At 46.1% G+C, this 23789-nt stretch overlaps 1 protein-coding gene across 3 annotated transcripts in view; it reads left to right on the top strand.

Annotated features, from left to right (window-relative positions):
• The window catches only part of SH3KBP1 (SH3 domain containing kinase binding protein 1), a 677269-nt gene that overhangs the window by 498325 nt on the left and 155155 nt on the right, over positions 1-23789 (top strand). The window contains exon 1 of one of the 3 annotated variants that reach the window (XM_063955736.1): positions 10809-10835. The exons of the other annotated variants lie outside the window; for them this stretch is intronic. Coding sequence (XP_063811806.1) covers positions 10824-10835 — 12 coding nt within the window. The 5' untranslated portion in view covers positions 10809-10823. Of the gene's footprint in view, positions 1-10808; positions 10836-23789 lie in introns of those variants that run through there. 3 annotated transcript variants of the gene reach the window in all.

Below are 23789 nucleotides of genomic sequence, written 5' to 3'. Positions count from 1 at the left end.
ATCCTCCGCATGCGGCTCGATCCGCTCCCGGCCACCTCTGCCCGACACAGCGCACTAAAAGCAGGTCTCCAGCGGCGGTGTCTATCTAAAATTCGGCGCCGGCCCGTGAGCCAATCAGAGCTCGCAGTTCGGCAGCTGAGGCTCCTGATTGGCTGCCGGGCCGCGAGCTCTGATTGGCTCACGGACCGGCGCCGAATTGAAGATAGACACCGCCGCCGGAGACCTGCTTTTAGTGCGCTGTGTCGGGCAGCGGTGGCCGGGGGCGGATAGAGTCGCATGCGGAGGATGAAAGAGCCGCGGGTTGGCCACCGCTGACCTATAAGGTGGCATTATCACTTCTTTTTTCCTGCGCTCTCCTTCCCCTCACAGCAGCAGCGCGGTAAGCAGCACTTTTTTCTTGGGGGGGGGGGGGGGAGTAAGGCACTGTGGAGGCATGTGTATCAGCACCAGGGGTATATCTGGCCCTGTGGGAGGCACTGTGGGGGCATGTGTATCTGCACTGGGGGCATATGAGGCACTTTGGGGGCATGCGTATCTGCACTGGGGGCATATGAGGCACTGTGGAGGCATGTGTATCTGCACTGGGGCATATCTGGCACTGTGTGGGGACATGTGTATCTGGCACTGTGTGAGGCACTATGGGGGCATGTGTATCTGCACTAGGGCCATATCTGGCACTGTGGGGGCATGTGTATCTGCACTGTGGGCATATCTGGCACTGTGTGGGCATATCTGGAACTGTGTGAGCATGTGTATCTGCACTGGGGGCATATCTGGCACTGTGTGGGCATATCTGGAACTGTGTGGGCATATCTGGCACTGTGTGGGCATGTGTATCTGCACTGTGTGGGCATATCTGGCACTGTGTGGGCATGTGTATCTGCAATGGGGGCATATCTGGCACTGTGGGATGCACTGTGGGGGCATGTGTATCTGCACTTGGGGTAAATCTGGCACTGTGTGGCATGTGTATCTGCACTGGGGCATACCTGGCACTGTGGGGGCATATCTGGCACTGTGGGGGCAAGTGTATCTGCACTGGGGGCATATCTGGCACTGTGGGAGGCACTGTGGAGATGTGTGTATCTGCACCGGGGGCATATCTGGCACTGTGGGGCATATATGTATCTGGCACTGTGGGGACATGTGTATCTGGCACTGTGTGAGGCACTATGGGGGCATGTGTATCTGCACTGGGGGCATATCTGGCAATGTGAGGGCATGTGTATCTGCACTGGGGCATATCTGGCACTGTTTGGGCATGTGTATCTGCACTGGGGGCATATCTGGCACTATGTGGGCATATCTGGAACTGTGTGGGCATATCTGGCACTGTGTGGGCATGTGTATCTGTACTGTGTGGGCATATCTGGCACTGTGTGGGCATGTGTATCTGCACTGCGGGCATATCTGGCACTGTGGGAGGCACTGTGGGGGCATGTGTATCTGCACTTGGGGCATATCTGGCACTGTGTGGCATGTGTATCTGCACTGGGGCATACCTGGCACTGTGGGGGCATGTGTATCTGCACTGGGGGCATATCTGGCACTGTGGAGACGTGTTTATCTGCACCGGGGGCATATCTGGCACTGTGGGGACATGTGTATCTGGCACTGTGGGGCATATATGTATCTGGCACTGTGGGGACATGTGTATCTGGCACTGTGGGGCATATATGTATTTGGCACTGTGGGGGCATACGTGTATTTGGCACTGTGGGGGCATACGTGTATTTGGCACTGTGGGGGCATATGTGTATTTGGCACTGTCGGGGCATACATGTATTTGGCACTGTGGGAGGCACTGTGGAGATGTGTGTATCTGCACCGGGGGCATATATGGCACTGTGGGGGCATGTGTATCTGCATTGGGGGCATATCTGGCACTGTGGGAGGCACTGTGGAGATGTGTGTATCTGCACCGGGGGGCATATCTGGCACTGTGGGGACATGTGTATCTGGCACTGTGGGGCATATATGTATCTGGCACTGTGGGGCATATATGTATCTGGCACTGTGGGGCATATATGTATTTGGCACTGCGGGGACATGTGTATCTGGCACTGTGGGGGCATACATGTATTTGGCACTGTGTGGGCATACATGTATTTGGCACTGCGTGGGCATACATGTATTTGGCACTGTGGGGCATATATGTATCTTGCACTGTGGGGCATATATGTATCTTGCACTGTGGGTACATGTGTATCTGGTACTGGGGGCATATATGTATCTGACACTGTGGGGGCATGTGTATCTGGCACTGGGGGCATATATGTATCTGGCACTGTGGGGGCATGTGTATCTGGCACTGGAGGCATATATTTATCTGGCACTGTGGTGGCACCCATTTTTTGGCATTTTTATATGTATGTGGCACTGTACAACATGACTAAACAGGGTTATGACACAAGGTCACACTCCTACAAACGTCATACCGAAAGGTGTGTGCACACAAATGGGGCGTGGCTTTGTGACAAATTGGCCACACCCCCATTTTTGTGCACGCATGATAGTAGCTCTTGCCCTTGCCTATGGATCTTTTCTGGCTCTTTGTCTCTGACTGGATGGCCACCCCTGTACTACTTGATGCTTTGTACAATGTAATTTCGTCTGTCAACTTGTTTTGGCTGATGACAATAAACTTGAACTTGAACTTGGAACACTGAGATACAGGGACACTGCAGGGATGTGGAACACTGAGATACATGGACACTGCAGGGATGTGGAACACTGACATACAGGGTCGCTGGAGGGATGTGGAACACTGAGATACAGGAACACTGCAGAGATGAGGTACACTGAGATACAGGGACACTGCAGGGATGGGGTACACTGAGATACAGGAACACTGCAGGGATGGGGTACACTGAGATACAGGAACACTGCAGAGATGAGGTACACTGAGATACAGGGACACTGCAGGGATGTGGAACACTGAGATACATGGACACTGCAGTGATGTGGAACACTGAGATACATGGACACTGCAGGGATGTGGAACACTGAGATACAGGGTCGCTGGAAGGATGTGGTACACTGAGATACATGGACACTGCAGGGATGGGGTACACTGAGATACAGGGTCGCTGGAAGGATGTGGTACACTGAGATACATGGACACTGCAGGGATGGGGTACACTGAGATACATGGACACTGCAGGGATGTGGAACACTGAGATACAGGGTCGCTGGAGGGATGTGGAACACTGCGGGATTAGGTAATACTTAGCACTGGATAACTGTAGTAAAATGACAGGTAACAGTATCACCATAGGAAAAACACAAGCTAATCAGGAGCATGAAATATTTGTAAATTTCTGCATGACTTCCTTACATATGTAGAGCATTATTTTATAGATTTGTTTGACTATCTCATCTGCAGTTAAAATATTTTATTACATGCTGGTCCAGATTTTAATAATTGTCTCTGTAGGGGTATATATACTAAAGTGTGGGTTCTCAGAAGTGGAAATGTTACCTATAGCAACCAATCAAATTCTACTTATTATTTATGCAGCACCTTCTAGAAGATAAAAACTAGAATCTGATTGGTTGCACTGGGCAACACCTCCAATTCTGAAATCCCGCACTTTAGTAGATCCTTAGTGTCTTTATCACTGACATGGCCATAACTTTTCTTCTTGTGATATTTCCTCCTCCACTTCCCTCTCTCCCTCTTACTATATCTTCTAGCTCATGATTGCTTTCTGAGTTTGCAGGCTCCTCTAGGCCATCAGTACCTATGGCTCACAACACATGCACAAACAGGACGTGTTCCGCACTCTCTGATGTCCGTGGCTGCTGGGGCGGCATTGGCACTGAAGAGTGCAATATCACCATGACATGTAACAGATTTACAGTACATATGCCAAAGCCAAGGAAGGGGCATAGGGTAGGAGCCAGGAGTGCTCCCAAATATCCATGGACCCTAGAATTCAGCCTAATAGTTATGAATGAAAAGTTAATAGCTTCCCCACACTCTATTCCCTTTCTGTCTCTGACCTAGAGACATATACCTGTGTCACTAATGATGCACCCTCTCCACCACTTTATCTAATTTCAGTGAACTTGTAACTTAAATTGAAATTTAATTTTTGTGCTGAACTGCAAAACCACCGTCTCTGCCCTTGACACAAATGTCCTACCTCCACACAGCACCTCCGGTTTTGCATCATTTGGCCCAGACCCTTGAAATTAAATGTCACAAGTCATGGCACTACACAATGAATCTTATTGGCTTCTGCTTGCTGCTGCTGCTGGTCACCACCCTGATCTACCGGTCGAGTCTCTGCGGTCAACTGGTAGATCATGGTCAACATTTTGGCCAGGTCTGCCTAATACTATGGGCCTCAGTGATCAACAATATGCTGATTCTTGGAGTAAATGTGTCCATTGAAGGAAACGTTCTTAAAGTGTAGTGTAATCCTTTTTCCTGGAATAAAAATATCAAATATAATAAAATGCTCATACTGTACTGACCTACTCAATCAGAATGTCCAGGAGACTCCTGAATTTTGAAGAGTTCTTGAGAAGTTCCTAGAGAGTAGAACAGCCTCCTAAATCCCGCCCACTTCACTGCATGTGCCTCAGGAGTGTAATGGGAAATTCACTACTGATACACTCACAAGTGCTGCTTTTTTCTGTTAACCCTATGGTGGTCATTCCAAGTTGTTCGCTCGCTAGCTGCTTTTAGCAGCATTGCACACGCTAGGCCGCCGCCCTTTGGGAGTGTATCTTAGCATAGCAGAATAGCGAACGAAAGATTAGCAGAATTGCTACTAAATGTTTTCTTGCAGTTTCTGAGTAGCTCCAGACCAACTCACAGATTGCGATCAGCTCAGTCCGTTTAGTTCCTGATTTGACGTCACAAACACGCCCTGCGTTCGGCCAGCCACTCCCCCGTTTCTCCAGACACTCCCGCGTTTTTCCCTGACACGCCTGCGTTTTTTAGCACACTCCCGGAAAACACTCAGTTACCACCCAGAAACGCCCCTTTCCTGTCAATCATTCACCGATCAGCAGTGCGACTGAAAATCGCCGCACGAACACCAGCAAATCTACTAAGTTTTGTGTTAAATAACTTAGCGCATGCACTCTGCGTACCATGCGCATTTAGCAACAAATCGCAGCATAGCGAAAATCGGCAACGAGCTAACAACTCGGAATGACCCCCTATATCCGCCTGTGATTTGGGACACACCTGCATGTCAGGCCTATGTATACAACAGGTCCACTTTATAAATTAGGAAATATGCTATAGGAGTGGAGATAGGGGCGTAACCTAGAAACTTGTGTATTACATACCAAGATTTTGTAGCGCCCTACACATTTTTTAGAGGCACCTGTCACCTTGTTTATATTTCCAAGTCGGACTGCTGCCCATCTGCAATCTGGCAGATTATGCAACTCAATGAACCTGTCAACTGCCACACCCATAAGCGGCTACCACACCCTTTGTTTTCATGTCTACTTTTTTTTTTTTCTACAGTATATACCTTGTTTTCTCAACTGTATACTGTTGCAGATCACAATGGCACCTTACAAATCAATAACAATAATAATTCTATGTAGGACTATCAACTCAACCGATAAAGTATGGTGTTCCAGTTATGTTTTATATGCCCCTTTCCCTTTGTATGAATTCAGAGGTGGATCCAATAGAAAATGACAGGTTGATGGGGGGCACCATGATAGGGTTAGAGATAGGCTATGGTGGGAGGTTAGAGTAAGGCTGCTGGAGGAAGCTAGAGGTAGGTTGTGGTGAAAAGTTAGAGTTAGGCTGTGAGGGGGGGGGGGGGATTAGGGCTAGAGATGGGGGAGAAATACTTACCGGAACACCGGAGAATCAGATTTCTCACCCAGAAGTTATGGTCACATGAGCACCGGGACCCGGAAGATGACCCACTGGTGCTGCCTGGTGAAGGTAAGTCATCAGTGGGTCACCAGGGATGATATGTTCACAATCTAACCTTTTAACACTTCATCGCTGTCTAAATGATGAATGTTTTGCAGTATGTCGTCAGAATTACAATTAGCAAACTTTATATTATACACCATATAACATACCTTCAAGTGTTTATAATACAATAATAAGGATAATTAAATTTTGTAGGGAAATACTCCATAGTTTAATTATAATTACCTTTGCACCTCTGCCTTCATGCTATCTCTTCCCTACTACTGTATTCCTATTATTTGACACAGTTATACCCCTTTCACATCGCAAAAATAACCCAGTATCGACCCGGCATATTGCCAGGTCGACACGGGTCAGTGTGCGATGAGAAAGGGGCCTTGGAGAATTCCCGGCTCGCCTGAACCGGTAATTCAATCTGAGTAATAAGAAGGGGAAATTCTCATCTACAGATGGCTTATCAGCAGTACTTCCTTGTTCCAATATTACACGATGTCCAGACTTAGTGGGGTGTCAGTAGCGCCCACCCAATCACGCTTGTAATATCCCTTCCTTTGTTCCTGCAGACACCGATATCAGTTCTTTTCTAACACTCCTTCACCTCTCCGTCCAGATATAATATGTCCGTAAATAGGAGGAAATAGCAATATATAGTGAAGTACTGCTTGTTGTAAGGTGCAAAATAAGATGTAATATAAAGCAGAAAAACTTCAATCCACCTTAATGTGGCAGACCTACGTACCAGACTTAGTGGGGTGTCAGTAGTGCCCACCCAATCACGCTTGTACTATCCCTTCCTTTGTTCCTGCAGACTCCGATATCAGTTCTTTTCTAACACTCCGTATGTGCCTGGTCCATCTGGAAGTTGATCTGTAGATCTCAAGCAAGCCTTATTCGTAGTTGAACACTACACATAGCTTGAGTGGAGGCACAACTATTGGGTAACCACCCCTTATTGCATACTGCATACTGTCCTGCTCGCATTCTGGCTGCTGGTTCTGCAGCTGCTTAAGAGTGTAACTCTTCCCTCAATACCTTGAATGAGGGCTGTTTATGTACTACAATAAGGGACAGGCACATACAGAGTGTTAGAAAAGAACTGATATCGGAGTCTGCAGGAACAAAGGAAGGGATAGTACAAGCGTGATTGGGTGGGCACTACTGACACCCCACTAAGTCTGGTACGTAGGTCCGCCACATTAAGGTGGATTGAAGTTTTTCTGCTTTATATTACATCTTATTTTGCACCTTACAACAAGCAGTACTTCAGTATATATTGCTATTTCCTCCTATTTACGGACATATTATATCTGGACGGAGAGGTGAAGGAGTGTTAGAAAAGAACTGATATCGGAGTCTGCAGGAACAAAGGAAGGGATATTACAAGCGTGATTGGGTGGGCGCTACTGACACCCCACTAAGTCTGGACATCGTGTAATATTGGAACAAGGAAGTACTGCTGATAAGCCATCTGTAGATGAGAATTTCCCCTTTCTGAACAAAGAGACACTACCCGTAGTGACCCAGGGAGCGCACCTCAGCAAAACTATAGAACTAGGACTGAACTTTTTGGGAAATTGATGACCTTCCCGGCTGGGGGATTGCAGCACCTTTGAACTGAAGCGCCATCTGTACATATTTTTTTCTGGGTAATAAGAAGGGTTATTCCCGGGTTGAATACCGGGTCAGGCGCAATGTGAATGGGTTGCCGGGTCGATGTGACCCGGTACCCATTCACAACATAGGGGGAGGTGGCACGGAGATGAGCTCATCTCCCAGCGTCGCCTCCACCCCCGCTGCCGGCTCTGCCCCCTGCCGCTATGGCAACCGACCCGGCAGTGCAGAGCCTCCAATGCTGGATCCTACCCGGGAAGGACCCGTTTCCAATTCCCGGGTGGGATCCGGCATTGGAGATGTGAAAGGCGTATAAGTGGTTTAGTATGATACTTAAGAACTGTTTTTATTAAAGTATTTACCATCAGTCATCAGCACTTAGAGAGAGGGTTATCACAGGTGTATGAGTTGTACCTGTGACCGTTTATTCCTTCAACGCTGAGTAGCACTACAGAACTAAAGCCTTCTCCATCTGCATCTAAAAGAACTGTTAATTGCTATGAAATGCTACTTAGTCCTATTTTAACTTGACTCTATTTAGTTTCCTATGGAAAACAGTGGCTGCATCAATAGGAAATGAGCCATCTATTGTCATACTGGCAACCATTATGTCATAGACTTGTCTCCATGGGAGGGACCAGGAAGTGTGCTGTGCGAGATTACTTCCTATAATATTTGTGATTCTCTCTTTCAAATAGAGTGTGTTCATTTATTACAGGACACATCATCTATGTTTTCATTTACTTTGTAGCTTCTTTTCTGGATGTATGCATGCTACCACTATCAGATTATTAATAGGGTTTACATAGAGACTATAGGGGGGTACTAAGCAGTGATAAAAGTAGAGCAGGGAGAAGCTGCCCATGGCAACCAATCAGCTACTCTGTATACTTTTGTAGTATGCAACTTATAAATTGTTACAACAATGCTGATTGGTTACCATGGGCAACTTCTCCACTTTTATCACTGCTTAGTACATCTTCCCCTATGTGACTGTGGAACAAGAAGTAGAGACTGCGGGTCTCAGCACTGTGCCAGTAGCCTGCCACAAGCCCTCTTCTCAGTACAGAAATACACGCACACCCTCATATTTGGAAACTGATTTCATTTAGGTCATATTCATGACTCATATTGAAAGCGTTATGTGAAGAAATGCTTCGTTGCCAGTAAAGGTGTAATAAAAATAGATAATTAGAAATCACCTCAGCCATCCATGCCCTTTATAATAATAATAATCAGTCTGATCCCTCATGCTTTTATAGTCACAGTGACTTCTAATAAAAGTACACCACATGCTAATACGCAATGTCATTGCTTCTCTATGATCACGTGTAACTACAATGATGTATGTTATAACGTATGGCTGCATAGTAGACATTATAGAGTTAATGATTACACAAACTGTAAATCATTTTGCTCCTGTTCAGGAGGTGCATTCATCTTTCAGGCTAGAGGAGGTGCAATCTGATGTTTGGGGACGGGAGAGCCTCAGGGGTGCCCCAAGATCACAGCGCTCTATGCCTTAAGCTGGGTAATAGTAGTGCCAGGCCTGCTTGCAGTGGTGCCGAGAGGAAGGTGTGTGGGGGGGGGGGGGGGGGGGAGGGTACAAATTACCCGGGCCCAGGTCTAATGGAGGGGCCCCTCCCCCTTACCTGGCCGCAGCAGCTCTTCTCAGCTCAGCACACGCTGCTGTGTACTGGGCTGCAGTGTGGCCATGGAGGCGCTTAAAATACTTTTTTTTCCCCCAGTATTTTTTTCTAAGGGTACATGACCACACCTCCTGTGATTAGGCCACGCCCATTGAAAAGTACCTTGGCCCAGCCCGGCTCTCGACTGCCCTGCCTGCTTGAGAGAACACACGGAATAATTGTGTATGTTGTATGGAGAGGAAATCTGTGAAAACACAGTGTGCATTGGTGAATTTATTTTTATAGGGATCAATGATCCATAGTCACTTCTGTGTTTCTCCTTTGTCAGCAGAATGATGAAATGGAACATTCAACACTCTGGCCCACTACCTATAATCACTCCATCCATGTTTCTCTGGTGAGAAGACAGAAAAAGTTATTCAAATAATTATGTGAAGGGTTTTGTTTTGTTTTAACACAGACACATAATCATGTGACATATTAAGGCTGTATTATAATGCAATGGAATATGCAGGAGTTATATCAGTACATTTTAATAAAACAAAAATAATATGGGTGGTCATTCCGAGTTGTTCGCTCGGTAAATTTCTTCGCATCGCAGCGATTTTCTGCTTAGTGCGCATGCGCAATGTTCGCACTGCGACTGCGCCAAGTAAATTTGCTATGAAGTTAGGAATTTTACTCACGGCTTTTTCATCGTTCATGCGATCGTAATGTGATTGACAGGAAGTGGGTGTTTCTGGGCGGAAACAGGCCGTTTTATGGGTGTGTGTGAAAAAACGCTACCGTTTCTGGGAAAAACGCTGGAGTGGCTGGAGAAACGGAGGAGTGTCTGGGCGAACGCTGGGTGTGTTTATGACGTCAAACCAGGAACGACAAGCACTGAACTGATTGCAGATGCCGAGTAAGTCTGGAGCTACTCAGAAACTGCTAAGAGAGATGTAATCGCAATATTGCGAATACGCCGTTCGCAATTTTAAGGTGCTAAGATTCACTCCCAGTAGGCGGCGGCTTAGCGTGAGTAAATCTGCTAAAAGCAGCTTGCGAGCGAACAACTCTGAATGACCCCCATTATCACCTACCCTTTAATACCCTTTTATCCAGCTCCTCCCTTTCCCCAGACCCCAGGGGCAGTTCCATACAGCTATATTTTCCGGGCTCAGTGGTTCATCTCACAATCATTAATTTTGTTAAAGCTCTAAAACAAAACAGAAAACACAGTATCATTTGGTGCCATGGTTAAGTGCAGCTTCTGTCCCTAAATGCAGTATATTATCAGTACACTGCCCTTCCCTTCTGTGACACGTTTGGAGAAATTATATTCCGGTCCCACAGTGAATGTGTTAAAGCATTCCTGCTACATCAGGACTTCAAGTAGTCAGTGTTACAACCGCTGTTTTTGGGAGAGGGAGCAAAAAAGAAGTTGAAAGCTCCAGCATAAAGTCTCCCAACTGCTGTACAGCTCCAAGTTTCCTGTGTAATAAACAAATGTCAGCTTTGTTTTCCTGCAAGCTCATTTGGCCCTTAGTGTGACTCAGTATTAGGCTGTGTCTGTTGGGCTTTGTGTGTATTTAGCTTCTTTAAGGAAGTGGGAGGATTTGGGTGCTGACTTCTTGTGCATTTCACACAGGCGACACTTCACAATGGGAGATGAGGTATTTCATTATTACTTTTTTTTTGTATTTATTGAAATATGTACAATGTATGATGTGGCAGAAATAGTTTATGCAGGGAACAGAAAAAGGAAACAGGAACTTCATTCAGTTCTGTGAGTTATTGGTAAGATGCACGGAACTTTCTTCTTTCTGGAGCAGGACAGAGATGTTCCATTAGAAAACCATCATTGCTCTATTAGACACTCTTCTGTAAAGCCTTATGCCGTTTTGGAATATGTGGCAGTTTAAAAAAAAAAAAAAAATCTTTAGGCATTGCATTTCCAGATGTTTTTCCATCTTATCCTCATTTATTTTTCCGTGAGATGCTCCTGCAAGGAAGAAGGAAGATGTGCTGTTTCTGTGCTATAATCACACTGTGTGCATGTTCAGACTTCTTAAGCTTTCGTAATTGAGTTATGTACTAATATGCCAAGAAAATACTATTTTCTAGAAGAAATATAATTGGTGACAAGTTCTTTAATGTTAAACAGGCACAAGTTTTATTTTTGGGAAATCTGTCACCTCTCAAATAGTTTAGTTTATTTAAAAAATAAAAAAGTTTGTGAACCTCTTTTGGATAGAGTGCAGGATTTTCCTGTGTAATATTTGGAATCTTTTCTTTAATGGACATATCTTAATGCATGTGTGATCATTTCAGGCTTTTATTTATGAAATGACTTTTATACAGATGTGTCCTCATAGGGTGTAGTAGTGTATGCCGGCGGCCGTGCTCCCGGCGGCCAGCATACCGGCGCAGGAATCCCGACCGCCGGCATACCGACAGCTGGGCGAGCGCAAATGAGCCCCTTGCGGGCTCGCTGCGCTCGCCATGCTATCTATTCTCCCTCCAGGGGGGTCGTGGACCCCCAAGAGGGAGAAAAAGTGTCGGTATGCCGGCTGTCGGGATTCCGACGCTGATATACTGTGCGCCGGGATCCCGACAGTCGGAAAACTGAAGACCACCCGTCCTCATACATCTAGCATCTATCACCACACATCGCAAGAGGCTTCATGCAACTCTCCAAGAGGTGAAGCATAGCGGTTTTCCTTTAAAAATTGTGTTTTATTTGCAGACACGGCAAAATACCACTCACAGTGTACTACAGACATTGGGCTGCAGATTCAGTCACACAGGAATTATGGGCCCTACACACTGTGGGATCCGCCGCCGAGCTGCCCGACAGCTTATACAGATGACGGGCGACCCGGCGGCGGGGGGTGGGGGGCTGTGACGGGGGGAGTGAAGTTTCTTCACTCCCCCCATCACCCGGCTCCATACAAGTGCAGGCAAATATGGACGAGATCGTCCATATTGGCCTGCATGCACAAGCGACGGGGCACCAGCAATGAACGAGCGCAAGGCCGCGCATCGTTCATCGTTGCTGCCTCCATAATGACAGATATGAACGGTATCTCGTTCATTAATGAACGAGATCGTTCATATCTTTCACTCATATCGCCCAATGTGTAGTAATTAGTTTTAAACATGTACAAAGTTATAGATTAAGCTTAAGTTGACATGAGAAAAAGCCGCAGACACCAGCATTGGCGCACTTCATATACAGATTCAGACTCATTCACACAGATGTACAAATGTTGCACATTCAGTTGATCACTGTAATCAAGCAAAGTAGTTCTGTCACTGCCAGTTGTTTTATATATGTAATAATATGCACATCAAGCCCGAAAAAGACACTGGTCCCGGCCGAGTTGCCCGGGATCTGGCGCACTAACAGTTTGAGTTTGCTGAAACTTGAGCAACAATGTAAACATGTGTCTCTGTAGCTGGTGTGGAACTACAAGTCCCAGCTGGTTTTGTCTGTTAATAATGTGTGATATTTTCAAGTTTATTATACAATACGTGCAGTGATAGACTATCTACAGCTTTTTTGAAACTACAGGTCCAAGCATGCCTTGCTTCGCAATAGTGTGATATTTATAATCATCATTTCATTTTTATACAGCCACCAGGTTACCATACATACTAAAGGGGGGTACACACGGGGAGATGTGTGCTGAGTGATCTATCACAGACCGCTCAGCACACATCTCTCCTCCCGCTCAGAACACTGCGCAATGTGTGCTGAGCGAGGGGGGGCTCTCACTTCACCCAGGGGTGAAATGAGCGATATAACTAGACTTGGCATGCATGTATGCCAAATCTAGAGCCGGCGATAGCGACGCGCGGAACTGCGCATCGCTGTTGCCGGCACCCTACACACGGAGCGATGTGTGCTTAATTTCTAAGCAATCTAGTCAGATTGCTTAGAAATTAAGTAAAAATCACTATGTGTGTACCCCCCTTTACTCAAATTTTGGTGAATAGACCAGCCTGCCAGATCCTTTCCCAGTGCAGTGGTCAGTCAGTGGACTTGGGGCCTAATTCAGACCTGACCACTAGCAAGCGATTTTTGCACTCCTGCGATCAGATAGTCGCTGCCTACAGGGGGAGTGTATTTTAGCTGTGCAAGTGTGCGAACACATGTGAAGCAGAGCTGTACAAACAGATTTTGTGCAGGCTCTACGCAGCCCAGGACTTACTCATCCGCTGAGAGAACTTCAGCCTGTCCGGGACCGGAATTGACGTAAGGAACTCTCCCTGCAAACGCATGGACACGCCTGCGTTTTTCCAATCCCTCCCTGAAAACGGTCAGTCGCCACCCAGAAACGCCTTCTTCCTGTCAATCTCCTTGCGAACGCCTGTGCAAACGGATCCGTCGCACAAACCCATCACTAAGCGGCGATCCGCTTTGTACCCGGGCAACGAACCTGTGCATTGCGATGCATACGCATGCGCAGTTCGTACCTGATCGCAGGCTGTGAGAAAACGCAGCCTATCGATCAGGTCTGAATTACCCAAATGATGACCTGATTCACAATGAATGGTGTCATAATTTCTCCAATAGGAAATGTCGCAACACACAGCATTATCCAGCATGCGGGGGAGGGGCCTTGTGGCACATGTTGCTATTCCAAGTTTTCACTTACCTCTTTCAAGTCATGCCTATTAATTCCACATCCCCTCCAGAATCTCTCGGACGGGAGCATTTTAAGGTAGGCAAGAATTCATATCAAGCTGCATTTTCCAACAAATAATGAATCAATCATATAATTTACTGCCTCACTAAAGCTTACAGTCTGAATTCTCTTCCATTTCAGCACACACTCCGATCTATGGGCCTGATTCACAGTTGTATTCTAAGCTGATATTTTCTTAGTTAAGTGATTATCACTGGTCAGCCATGCGTCAGTGCCGCATTGTGCATGTGTGGCAATTTAATTGTGTTTACGCTTACAGTGAGAATTAATTTGCAAGTGATTGACAGGGAGTGGCCGTTTTATGTGATTGACAAGGAGCGACCGTTTTGTGTGATTGTCAAGGAACTGCAGTTTTGTGTGTGGTAACGGGGAGTGGCAGAAAAAACACGGTTGTGTATCAGCCACTTACTGTGACCCTGTAGACAGGAAACACATCTCCGCCGTTTCAGTTGTGGTGGCCATTCTCAGTGACCACCCACTGAGGGAGTCGCTGTTTCCAGGATCTGCGTCAATGCTGCAGCTGGGAAGGCTCCAGTTGGTGCCTCGATGCAAATTCTGGAGGATGTTGCATTAGTAGCGTATGTTCGCATATCCTCTGAGTCAAAAAATGCATCTGCGGCAGCTTTAATGTACTACTATGAATCAGGACTTATGTTGTCAGAAGCCAAGTAAATTATCAGTATGTTATATTAGTATATGTTACTACATAATAGTATATTACATATGCAATGATAGAAAATTTACTATTTTTGTTATTTACTAACATGTATTTATATACTGTAGTTCCATCCTATTTCCTGCATATTTTACAATTGGAGACTACAACTGGAAACAAGTATAGTGAAATAAAAACGCAAAACACCAAAACAAAAAAAAACAAAAAAAAGGCATTAAAAGATAAGTAAGAGCATCCTGCCCACAATCTCGGGGGTTTAGTGCCACAGATTGCATACAGTAAGTTTAGCCATATTGACTTAGGGGAGTATGTATTGTTAGTCTTGTATCAGCCATTATTTGGTAGGACCTGCTCTGGCTAGGAAGCAGTTAGCTTCCCAACGAACGGGAACCCGGAGGTTGGTATCTCGACGCTGGTAACCCGCGTCTAGATATCGACGCTGCACGGGATACTGGCGTCACATTACCGACAGCCGACATCCCGATTGTCCTCACAGCGGGATGCGCTGGTATCCTGCCACGTAGGGGGGGGGTTAGGTTTAGGCAGGAGAAGCAGGGTCGGGAAGGTTAGGGTTAGGGACCAGGGAGGGAGGGTTCGGTTTAGGCACATAGAAGGGGAGGTTAGGGTTAGGCATCAAGCGGTTAGGGTTAGGCATCAAGCGGGGAGGTTTAGGTTTAGGCAGCGGGGAAGGAAGTGTTAGGGTTAGGCACCACCCAGCAGGGTTAGGTTTAGGCACCCACAAGGGAGGGTTAGCATTAGGCACCACCTGGGAGGGTTAGGGTTAGGCACCCACAAGGGAGGGTTAGGGTTCGGGTAGGGGGCAGAGGAGGGTTAGGGTACTTTAGAAGTTGCTGTCGGGGTTCTGATGGATGGGATACCGCTGTCGGGATTCTGACCGCCAGCATCCTGTCCATCGGGAAATCATACTGAACCCCTTCGGCCATTTTGCATGTTGAAGCAGGTCCCTGCAGCGGCACAATGTATTAATACCCAGTTTGCAGTTGTCGGAACTGTCAATGCCACTGGCTGGCACATCGGCACACTCTATTGCAGATAGGAGTGCCAGTAATGACAGGGACACATAGGAGGGCCAATAATAACGTGACGCCCCCGTCATTGACTACACAACCTGAAATAGTATATGGGGGAGAAACATTAACTGCAGCACATAACATGCACAGTTACCAGTAAACTAGTAATGCACAGGACTTAGCAGGGCTATAAGATCCAGTTACACAGCAGTGTAGGTTTCTGAGTCAGATACAGTAGCTGTTTGAGTATTGCCAATAAATGACTAGCGCATCCTCTGAAGTATCTGTTGTCCACATTTATCTTAATAACAAGTTTTAGAATTCACTTAAGAGTACTCTAAATAGGAATATTTTAATTTTAACAGCCCTGTAGATCGGATGTAGACAAATTACATCTAAGCCGCAAACTGGAGGGACAGGGTTTATTGTTTTATCACCAGAGATGTCAGATCGGTAGCATCTGTGAGGGGATGCGGTCAAGATGCCGCCGGCCGGAATCCCGGCGGTCGAAATACAGACGCCGGAATCCCGACATATTCTCCCTCCGTGGGTATCCACGACACCCATAGAGGGAGAATATAATAGCGTGCCGAGCGTAGCGAGGCACCGTGCCCGCAGCGTGGCGAGCGAAGCGAGCCCGCAAGGGGCTGCGTTCCGCTCGCCACCCCTGTCGGGATTGTGTGGTCGGGTTTCCGGCGTCGGTATTTCGACCGCCAGGATTCCGGCCGGCGGCATTTAGTACTGATCCCTCTGTGAGTTGTGGGAATATTAGAAGTTCATTGTTTGAAAGACTGAAGTTCAGGTGGCGAGATTACTTCAGAGGTGAAATGTCAGAAATACATTCAGTAACGTAGGCGAACACAAATCTTATGGGATTCGGAGAGGAACGACACATTAGGGTGGTCATCTGAATATAGGTTATAGACATAATTCTGAAATCCAATGGAGATTATTAGTTTTCCAAAAGAAGTTCTATAGCTAAATCAGTTTGCCTAGGATTTAGGGCCTAATTTAGCACGGATCTTAGATGTGCGATCTATGATTCATTACACTAGCATGTGTGGGGACGCCCAGCACAGGGCAAGTTCGCCCCGCATGCCGGATACAGCCCCCTTCCTGCACACGTACGATGGCAATGCTTTCACATGTTTAGGGAATCCCTCTGCCTACGCAGCCTGGCTGCGAAAGTAGACAGCTACCTGCCATGTTTCGGGTCGCAGCAGCTGTGTTTGACGTTACGCAGCCACCACAGGCCGCCTCGTAAACGTTCGGGACATGCCTGCGTTGTCCGGGCTGCGCCCCCTCCCACCCCGTGACCGCCTCTGCCTGTCAGTCAGGCAGAGGCGTTCGCATATGTGAGATACCGTTCCATCTCACAGTGTGGCAACGTGCAGTGCAGCTTCTGCGCATGCGCACACTTCACAGGGCATCAGCATGCGTTCCATGCTGAATTAGGCCCTTAGTCCTGCGGTACTACAACTAATAGAGAGCAGATAGATCCAAAGAAAAATTAGTCAAGGACTAGTTTTGGTTAGTATGGTTAGAACCAGGGTAAGAAAGTGTCACGGAGACCTAGAGAATCTAGCACTTTTTTTTTGTATAATCTGTTTTTATTTAGGAAAATACAAAGATTACATCCCAATAGACAAAAGAGCTTCAAGACACATAATTAACGTCAATTGCATATTAGCCATAAGGAGCAGGGTAACTTGCCACCCTGGACACTGGTATTAGCGCAAAAGCAGACCTTGATAGGGTGTTCAATGGAGTCATCACAATGCCTACTCGTTATTTGTCAAAACAGCGAATGTAATCATAGTAACATAAGTAACAAAATAGAAGAACTATAGGAAAGAGCAAGGTATGAAAAGAAGGAAAGAGTAGAAGAAGAATATAGTGTGACCAAACCCGGGGGACCATCAGACAGAGGGGGAGAAAATTGCAATCTCTTTAATCGATCAACTGCTAAACTCAGATCATTTAGTAGCACAAATGTAGTCTTTGTACTCTTTTGAGGATGTATATTCTATCCAAGGTAACCAAGTGGCCATGAATTCTGGAATTCTGAAAGTTTATCTCTGGAGACCAGGAGGATGTTCTCCATATTCATATAATAATTGATTCTAGTGAACCAAGTTTTCCTTGTGGGTGGGGATGATGACCTCCATAGTGTGGGAATAACTGCCCATCCTGCATTAGACAGATGGCGGAGTAGTGATGTTTTATATTGAGCCAGCGACATAGATGAGTGGGATAGCAGCCAGAAGGCCGGGTCAGAAGGGATGGGGGTGTGAAGTATATCTTGGGAAATAGAGATTACATCAACCCAGTATGGCCGAAGTAAGGAGCAATTCCACCAGATGTGCAGCAAGGAACCAGTGGTATTAAGACACCTATCTGTCACTCCGGGGTACATGAAATGGAGAAGGGAGGGGTGTCTGTACCATCTCATTAAAAGTTTATATTGGGTTTCTCTCACTTGTACACATGCTGAACTATTGTGAGATTTGAGAAATATCATCTGCCAATCTTTGTCTGATAATTGAAACCCGAGGTCTCTCTCCCAGGCTGACTGGAAAGGTGGAGGTGTCTGAGCACTGGTGTTCTGTAATAATTTATAAAGTGTGGCAACTGTATGCTGGGGGTTACACGTAGAGACACACAATCTCTCAAATGGTGTTAGTTCCCTAGAAGCTAGAAGGTATCTGTGTTTGGAGTGCAAAAAGTGTCTAAGCTGTAAATATTTCCAAAAGTCGTGTTGTGGAATGTCCCATTTAGATCGTACTTCCAAAAACTGTCTGACTCCTGAGGAGATCGCCAGCTGGCCTACCCTGAAGAGCCCTTCAAGAGCCCAATTACGAAAAGTGAGAAAGTGTTAAGCTGGGTAGAAAGTCAGGGTTGGCTAGAAAAGAGGTCAACGGGCCGAAATCAGAAGAGAGGAAGGGTCAGTGGCGCGCTTTTTTCCAGAAGGAAAGGGTCGTGGTGATAGTTGGATGGGGGGAAGGAGGCTTGGGAAGGGAAGGGAGCCAAGGGAAGATCTCGGGGTATTGTTGCATATAAAGCCCCTCTAGGACTACCCATTGCTTAGTGTCCCGACTCCTCGTCCAATCCAGGACCCTATTAAGCATAATTGCCCGATAATAGCCTCTAATATCAGGTAGCTGGAAACCACCGCATCGGGTGGACCGGCTAATTCTAGGCCGTTTCCGGGACCAGACAAATTGTTGTATCAAGAGTTGAATGGACTTGAACCAGGAGTCTGGTATCTGTATGGGAAGAGTCTGAAGTTTATAAAGTAGTTTAGGGAGAGTATTCATCTTCACAACATTCACCCTCCCGAGCCAGGAAAGTGGTTTAAGATACCATCTACTGTAATCGGCCCTGAGAGTTCGAAGAAGGGGCATAAAATTCAATGAAACCAGACGGGAAAGATCGCTCGGTAGTTGTATTCCTAAGTAAGACAAATGGGAGGTGTTCCAAGTAAAGGGGAAAGATTGTTTGAGTTTAGCCACTATATCAGGAGGGGTGGAAATGTTTAAGGCGCATGATTTGGACATGTTGATCTTAAAATTGGAAAGTGAACCGAAATTGGACAGCTCCTTCATAAGATGGGGGAGGGAGGAAACCGGGTGCGTTATTGTAGCCAATAAATCATCTGCAAACAGGGCCAGTTTGTGCTCTGTATCACCAACTCTCAGACCAGTAATACAATCATTGGCCCTAATGGCCCTAGCAAGAGCTTCGATACAGAGGACAAAGAGTAGGGGGGACAGTGGGCAGCCCTGTCGTGGCCCATTACTTATGGGGAAGGGATCGGATAAGGAACCATTAACTCGAACCCGTGCTGTAGGCGATCTATAAAGTCCCATAATCCTACCTAGTGCTAGGGGGCCCAGTCCGATGTGCCCCAGTACAGACCTCATAAAACCCCAACTGACTCTATCAAAAGCATTTTCGGCATCAGTGGATAGCAACACAGTGGGGGAGCTACCCCGAGAAGCTATGTGAATTAGGTTCAAAACCTTGGTGGTATTATCCTTAGCCTCACGGTTTGGGACAAAACCCACCTGGTCGTTGTGAATTAGAGAAGGCAGGAATATATTCAGTCTATTCGCCATCAGTTTTGCGAAAAGTTTGACATCAGCATTGAGAAGAGATATGGGCCTATAACTGGAGCACACCGAGGGGTCTTTACCGGGCTTAGGAAGAACAGAAATGTGGGCTTCTAAGGGTTGGCCTGAAAAATGGGTATCTGTGGAAATGGAGTTATAGGCCTGGAGGAGATAAGGGGAAAGGAAACCTTTAAATTGTTTATAATACGTAAGGGTGTAGCCATCCGGCCCTGGACTCTTACCAGAGGGTGTCGAGGTCATAGCGCTTTCCAGCTCTTGCAGGGTAAAAGGTAATTCCAAAGCTTGCCTATCTGAAGAAGGTAGAACGGGATAAGACACCTTTTCTAAATACGCCTTCGCCTTTAGAATATCAAATAGAGGGGTGGCACCATCGGGTCGATTCTCTAGGTTATATAAAAGAGAATAATACTGTTTGAAGCAGGCAGCTATTTCAGGGGTTTTGAAACGGAGAGTACCACCGGGGTGCTTCACACTATTAATAAACAATGAAGAGCGTTGGGCCTTAAGTGCCTGGGCTAGGAGGCGTCCAGGTTTATTACCCCACTGGTAGTACTTGGAGTTGCATTTACGGATTGAAAGCTGGATGCTATCAGTGAGGGTCTTCTTTAGTTGTACCCGAGTGTCAAGTAATTCTAAATAATCGGTCTCCGACAGAGACGTTTTATGTGAGGACTCTAGAAAGCGGAGTCGTTGCAGTAGTTTGGTGATAAGTGCTGACCTCTGTTTTTTCATAAATGTACCCAACTGTATAAGCTTACCCCGTATGGTGCATTTGTGCGCTTCCCATAGGATAATCTTAGAGACATCGTCGGTATCATTTATGGAGAAAAATTCAGTCAAGGCCTGCAATATTGGTCCTGTAATAAGGATTCATTAAGACGCCAGGTCCAATCTAGCACTTTTATAACAAGATATCCAGCAGATTTTGAAGCAAGTGGTGGCCTAGATGTACCAGTAACCAATTGTTCAGCATTGTCACAAACATTTTCATAGATAGCGGCAGACATAGGTAGTAATAGAGGAAAGATAAGTACTCTCTTGTTGGGGCACAAACCAACTATTATTGTAAGTATACAACTTATCTTTTAATAAATAATGTCAATAAGAAAGGGGGTATTATTTTTACCTACAAAACACAGACAAATACAAACTACACACCGAGAAATGCATAGAAATAATAAACATAGTAAAGTAGTGGTGCACACAGATGTTTATCAAGAGAATTAACCAGAAGGTTGAAAATATACTCTCCTGGTTATGAGTGCACACGCCAAGCGCAAAATACAAGGCCCTCTGCCAGTGATACAACTGCAAATATAGCTAGATACAGTATTTATTGGCTCATAGGTGTAAGGAATATCAAATTTCCGTGAGCCACATCTTCTTGATACCAATGAGACTGGGTCAATTTTATGCACAAATTCATAGGGTGGGAAAGTTAGGGATCTTCCCACTCTGTAACCCAAGGTAGATGTGACCTCAAAATCAGCGATGGGACTCGCGCACACATGCGCAGGTTCCATACTGCACATGCGCCCGCATTTAATGTGGGTGACCCACAGTAATTGCGAACACCTCTGCCTGATTGACAGACAGAGGTGTTCATGGGGCGGCAACGTGTTGGGGGTCAGCGCTTAACTAACGGGGGCGTGGCGGTGCGAACGGGGCATGTCATCTGCATTTTTGGGGGTGGTTGCGTGTTGTCACGCACAGTCGCTCGGAAATAAAAAATGGGTCTCCAGCCGTTGCAGCTAGGCTGCGCCGGCAGTAGGCATCCACAATTTCATCTCAGTTTCAGCGTGATCGCAGTGGGTGGGCGGTGGGCTACATGCTGGACGGTCTTGCCCTGCGATGGGCGTTCCCCAGCATGCGATTCAAAGGATTGCAAATTCTGCTAAAAAGCTGAATTTTCAATCCTTACTGAATAACCCCCTCAGCACCAAGGTGATAGTCGCCCATTTAAGTGGATTGTATCCAGGTACACAATATGATAATTCAGCCTACTAATATGGCTATGACTTCCACAGATATCTGCGTATTCATGTAGTGTATGTATCCATACAATATTCATATATAGAGAAAACACCACAAGATAGTGTGTGTGTGTGTGTGTGTGTGTGTGTACATATATATATATATATATACATACACACACATACACACACTGCTCAAAAAATAAAGGGAACACTAAAATAACACATCCTAGATCTGAATGAATGAAATATTCTTATTAAATACTTTGTTCTTTACATAGTTAAATGTGCTGACAACAAAAAAATCACACAAAAATTATCAATGGAAATCACATTTATTAACCCATGGAGGTCTGGATTTGGAGTCACACTCAAAATTAAAGTGGAAAAACACACTACAGGCTGATCCAACTTTGATGTAATGTCCTTAAAACAAGTCAAAATGAGGCTCAGTAGTGTGTGTGGCCTCCACATGCCTGTATGACCTCCCTACAACGCCTGGGCATGCTCCTGATGAGGTGGCAGATGGTCTCCTGAGGGATCTCCTCCCAGACCTGGACTAAAGCATCTGCCAACTCCTGGACAGTCTGTGGTGCAACGTGGCGTTGGTGGATGGAGCGAGACATGATGTCCCAGATGTGCTCAATTGGATTCAGGTCTGGGGAACGGGTGGGCCAGTCCATAGCATCAATGCCTTCGTCTTGCAGGAACTGCTGACACACTCCAGCCACATGAGGTCTAGCATTGTCTTGCATTAGGAGGAACCCAGGGCCAACCTCACCAGCATATGGTCTCACAAGGGGTCTGAGGATCTCATCTCGGTACCTAATGGCAGTCAGGCTACCTGTTTTTGAGCACATGGAGGGCTGTGCGGCCCCCCAAAGAAATGCCACCCCACACAATTACTGACCCACTGCCAAACCGGTCATACTGGAGGATGTTGCAGGCAGCAGAACGTTCTCCTTGGCATCTCCAGACTCTGTCACATGTGCTCAGTGAGAACCTGCTTTCATCTGTGAAGAGCACAGGGCGCCAGTGGCGAATTTGCCAATCTTGGTGTTCTCTGGCAAATGCCAAACGTCCTGCACGGTGTTGGGCTGTAAGCACAGCCCCCACCTCTGGACGTCGGGCCCTCATACCACCCTCATGGAGTCTGTTTCTGATCGTTTGAGTAGACACATGCACATTTGTGGCTCGCTGGAGGTCATTTTGCAGGGCTCTGGCAGTGCTCCTCCTGTTCCTCCTTGCACAAAGGCGGAGGTAGCGGTCCTGCTGCTGGGTTGTTGCCCTCCTACGGCCTCCTCCACGTCTCCTGATGTATTGGCCTGTCTCCTGGAAGCGCCTCCATGCTCTGGACACTACGCTGACAGACACAGCAAACCTTCTTGCCACAGCTCGCATTGATGTGCAATCCTGGAAGAGCTGCACTACCTGAGCCACTTGTGTGGGTTGTAGACTCCGTCTCATGCTACCACTAGAGTGAAAGCACCGCCAGCTTTCAAAAGTGACCAAAACATCAGCCAGAAAGCATAGGAGCTGAGAAGTGGTCTGTGGTCACCACCTGCAGAACAACTCCTTTATTGCCTATAATTTCCACCTGTTGTCTATTCCATTTGCACAACAGCATGTGTAATTGATTGTCAATCAGTGTTGCTTCTTAAGTGGACAGTTTGATTTCACAGAAGTGTGATTGACTTGGAGTTACATTGTGTTGTTTAAGTGTTCCCTTTATTTTTTTGAGCAGTGTATATATATGTATATATATATATATATATATATATATATATAAATAAATAGAAGTAATCAGCGCCTAATAATGCCTAGAAAATGACGGTGGGGACATAGAATGATATTTAGTGAAAAAAAATTGGACAGGCACTTATCTCAGATAGGAATCTTCGGTCCTCAGACCAATATCATCACAGTAATATGCAAAGAGAAAAAGAAACAACCAATAGTGTGTACCGTTTAAACCTATATGTACTTATAGCATTTTTCTACTTAGTGAGTGTTAATTGGAAATGCTCCCAGAATATCACACTACACAATAGCGTAGTAGAAAGATAATTTTTCACATTTAATTAAGTACATAAAATATATCC

Source organism: Pseudophryne corroboree, chromosome 2, assembly GCF_028390025.1.
Source record: "Pseudophryne corroboree isolate aPseCor3 chromosome 2, aPseCor3.hap2, whole genome shotgun sequence".
NCBI lineage: Eukaryota > Metazoa > Chordata > Amphibia > Anura > Myobatrachidae > Pseudophryne > Pseudophryne corroboree.
Note: the sequence above shows the minus strand (reverse complement) of the source record. Positions and strands in the feature narration are given on the sequence as shown.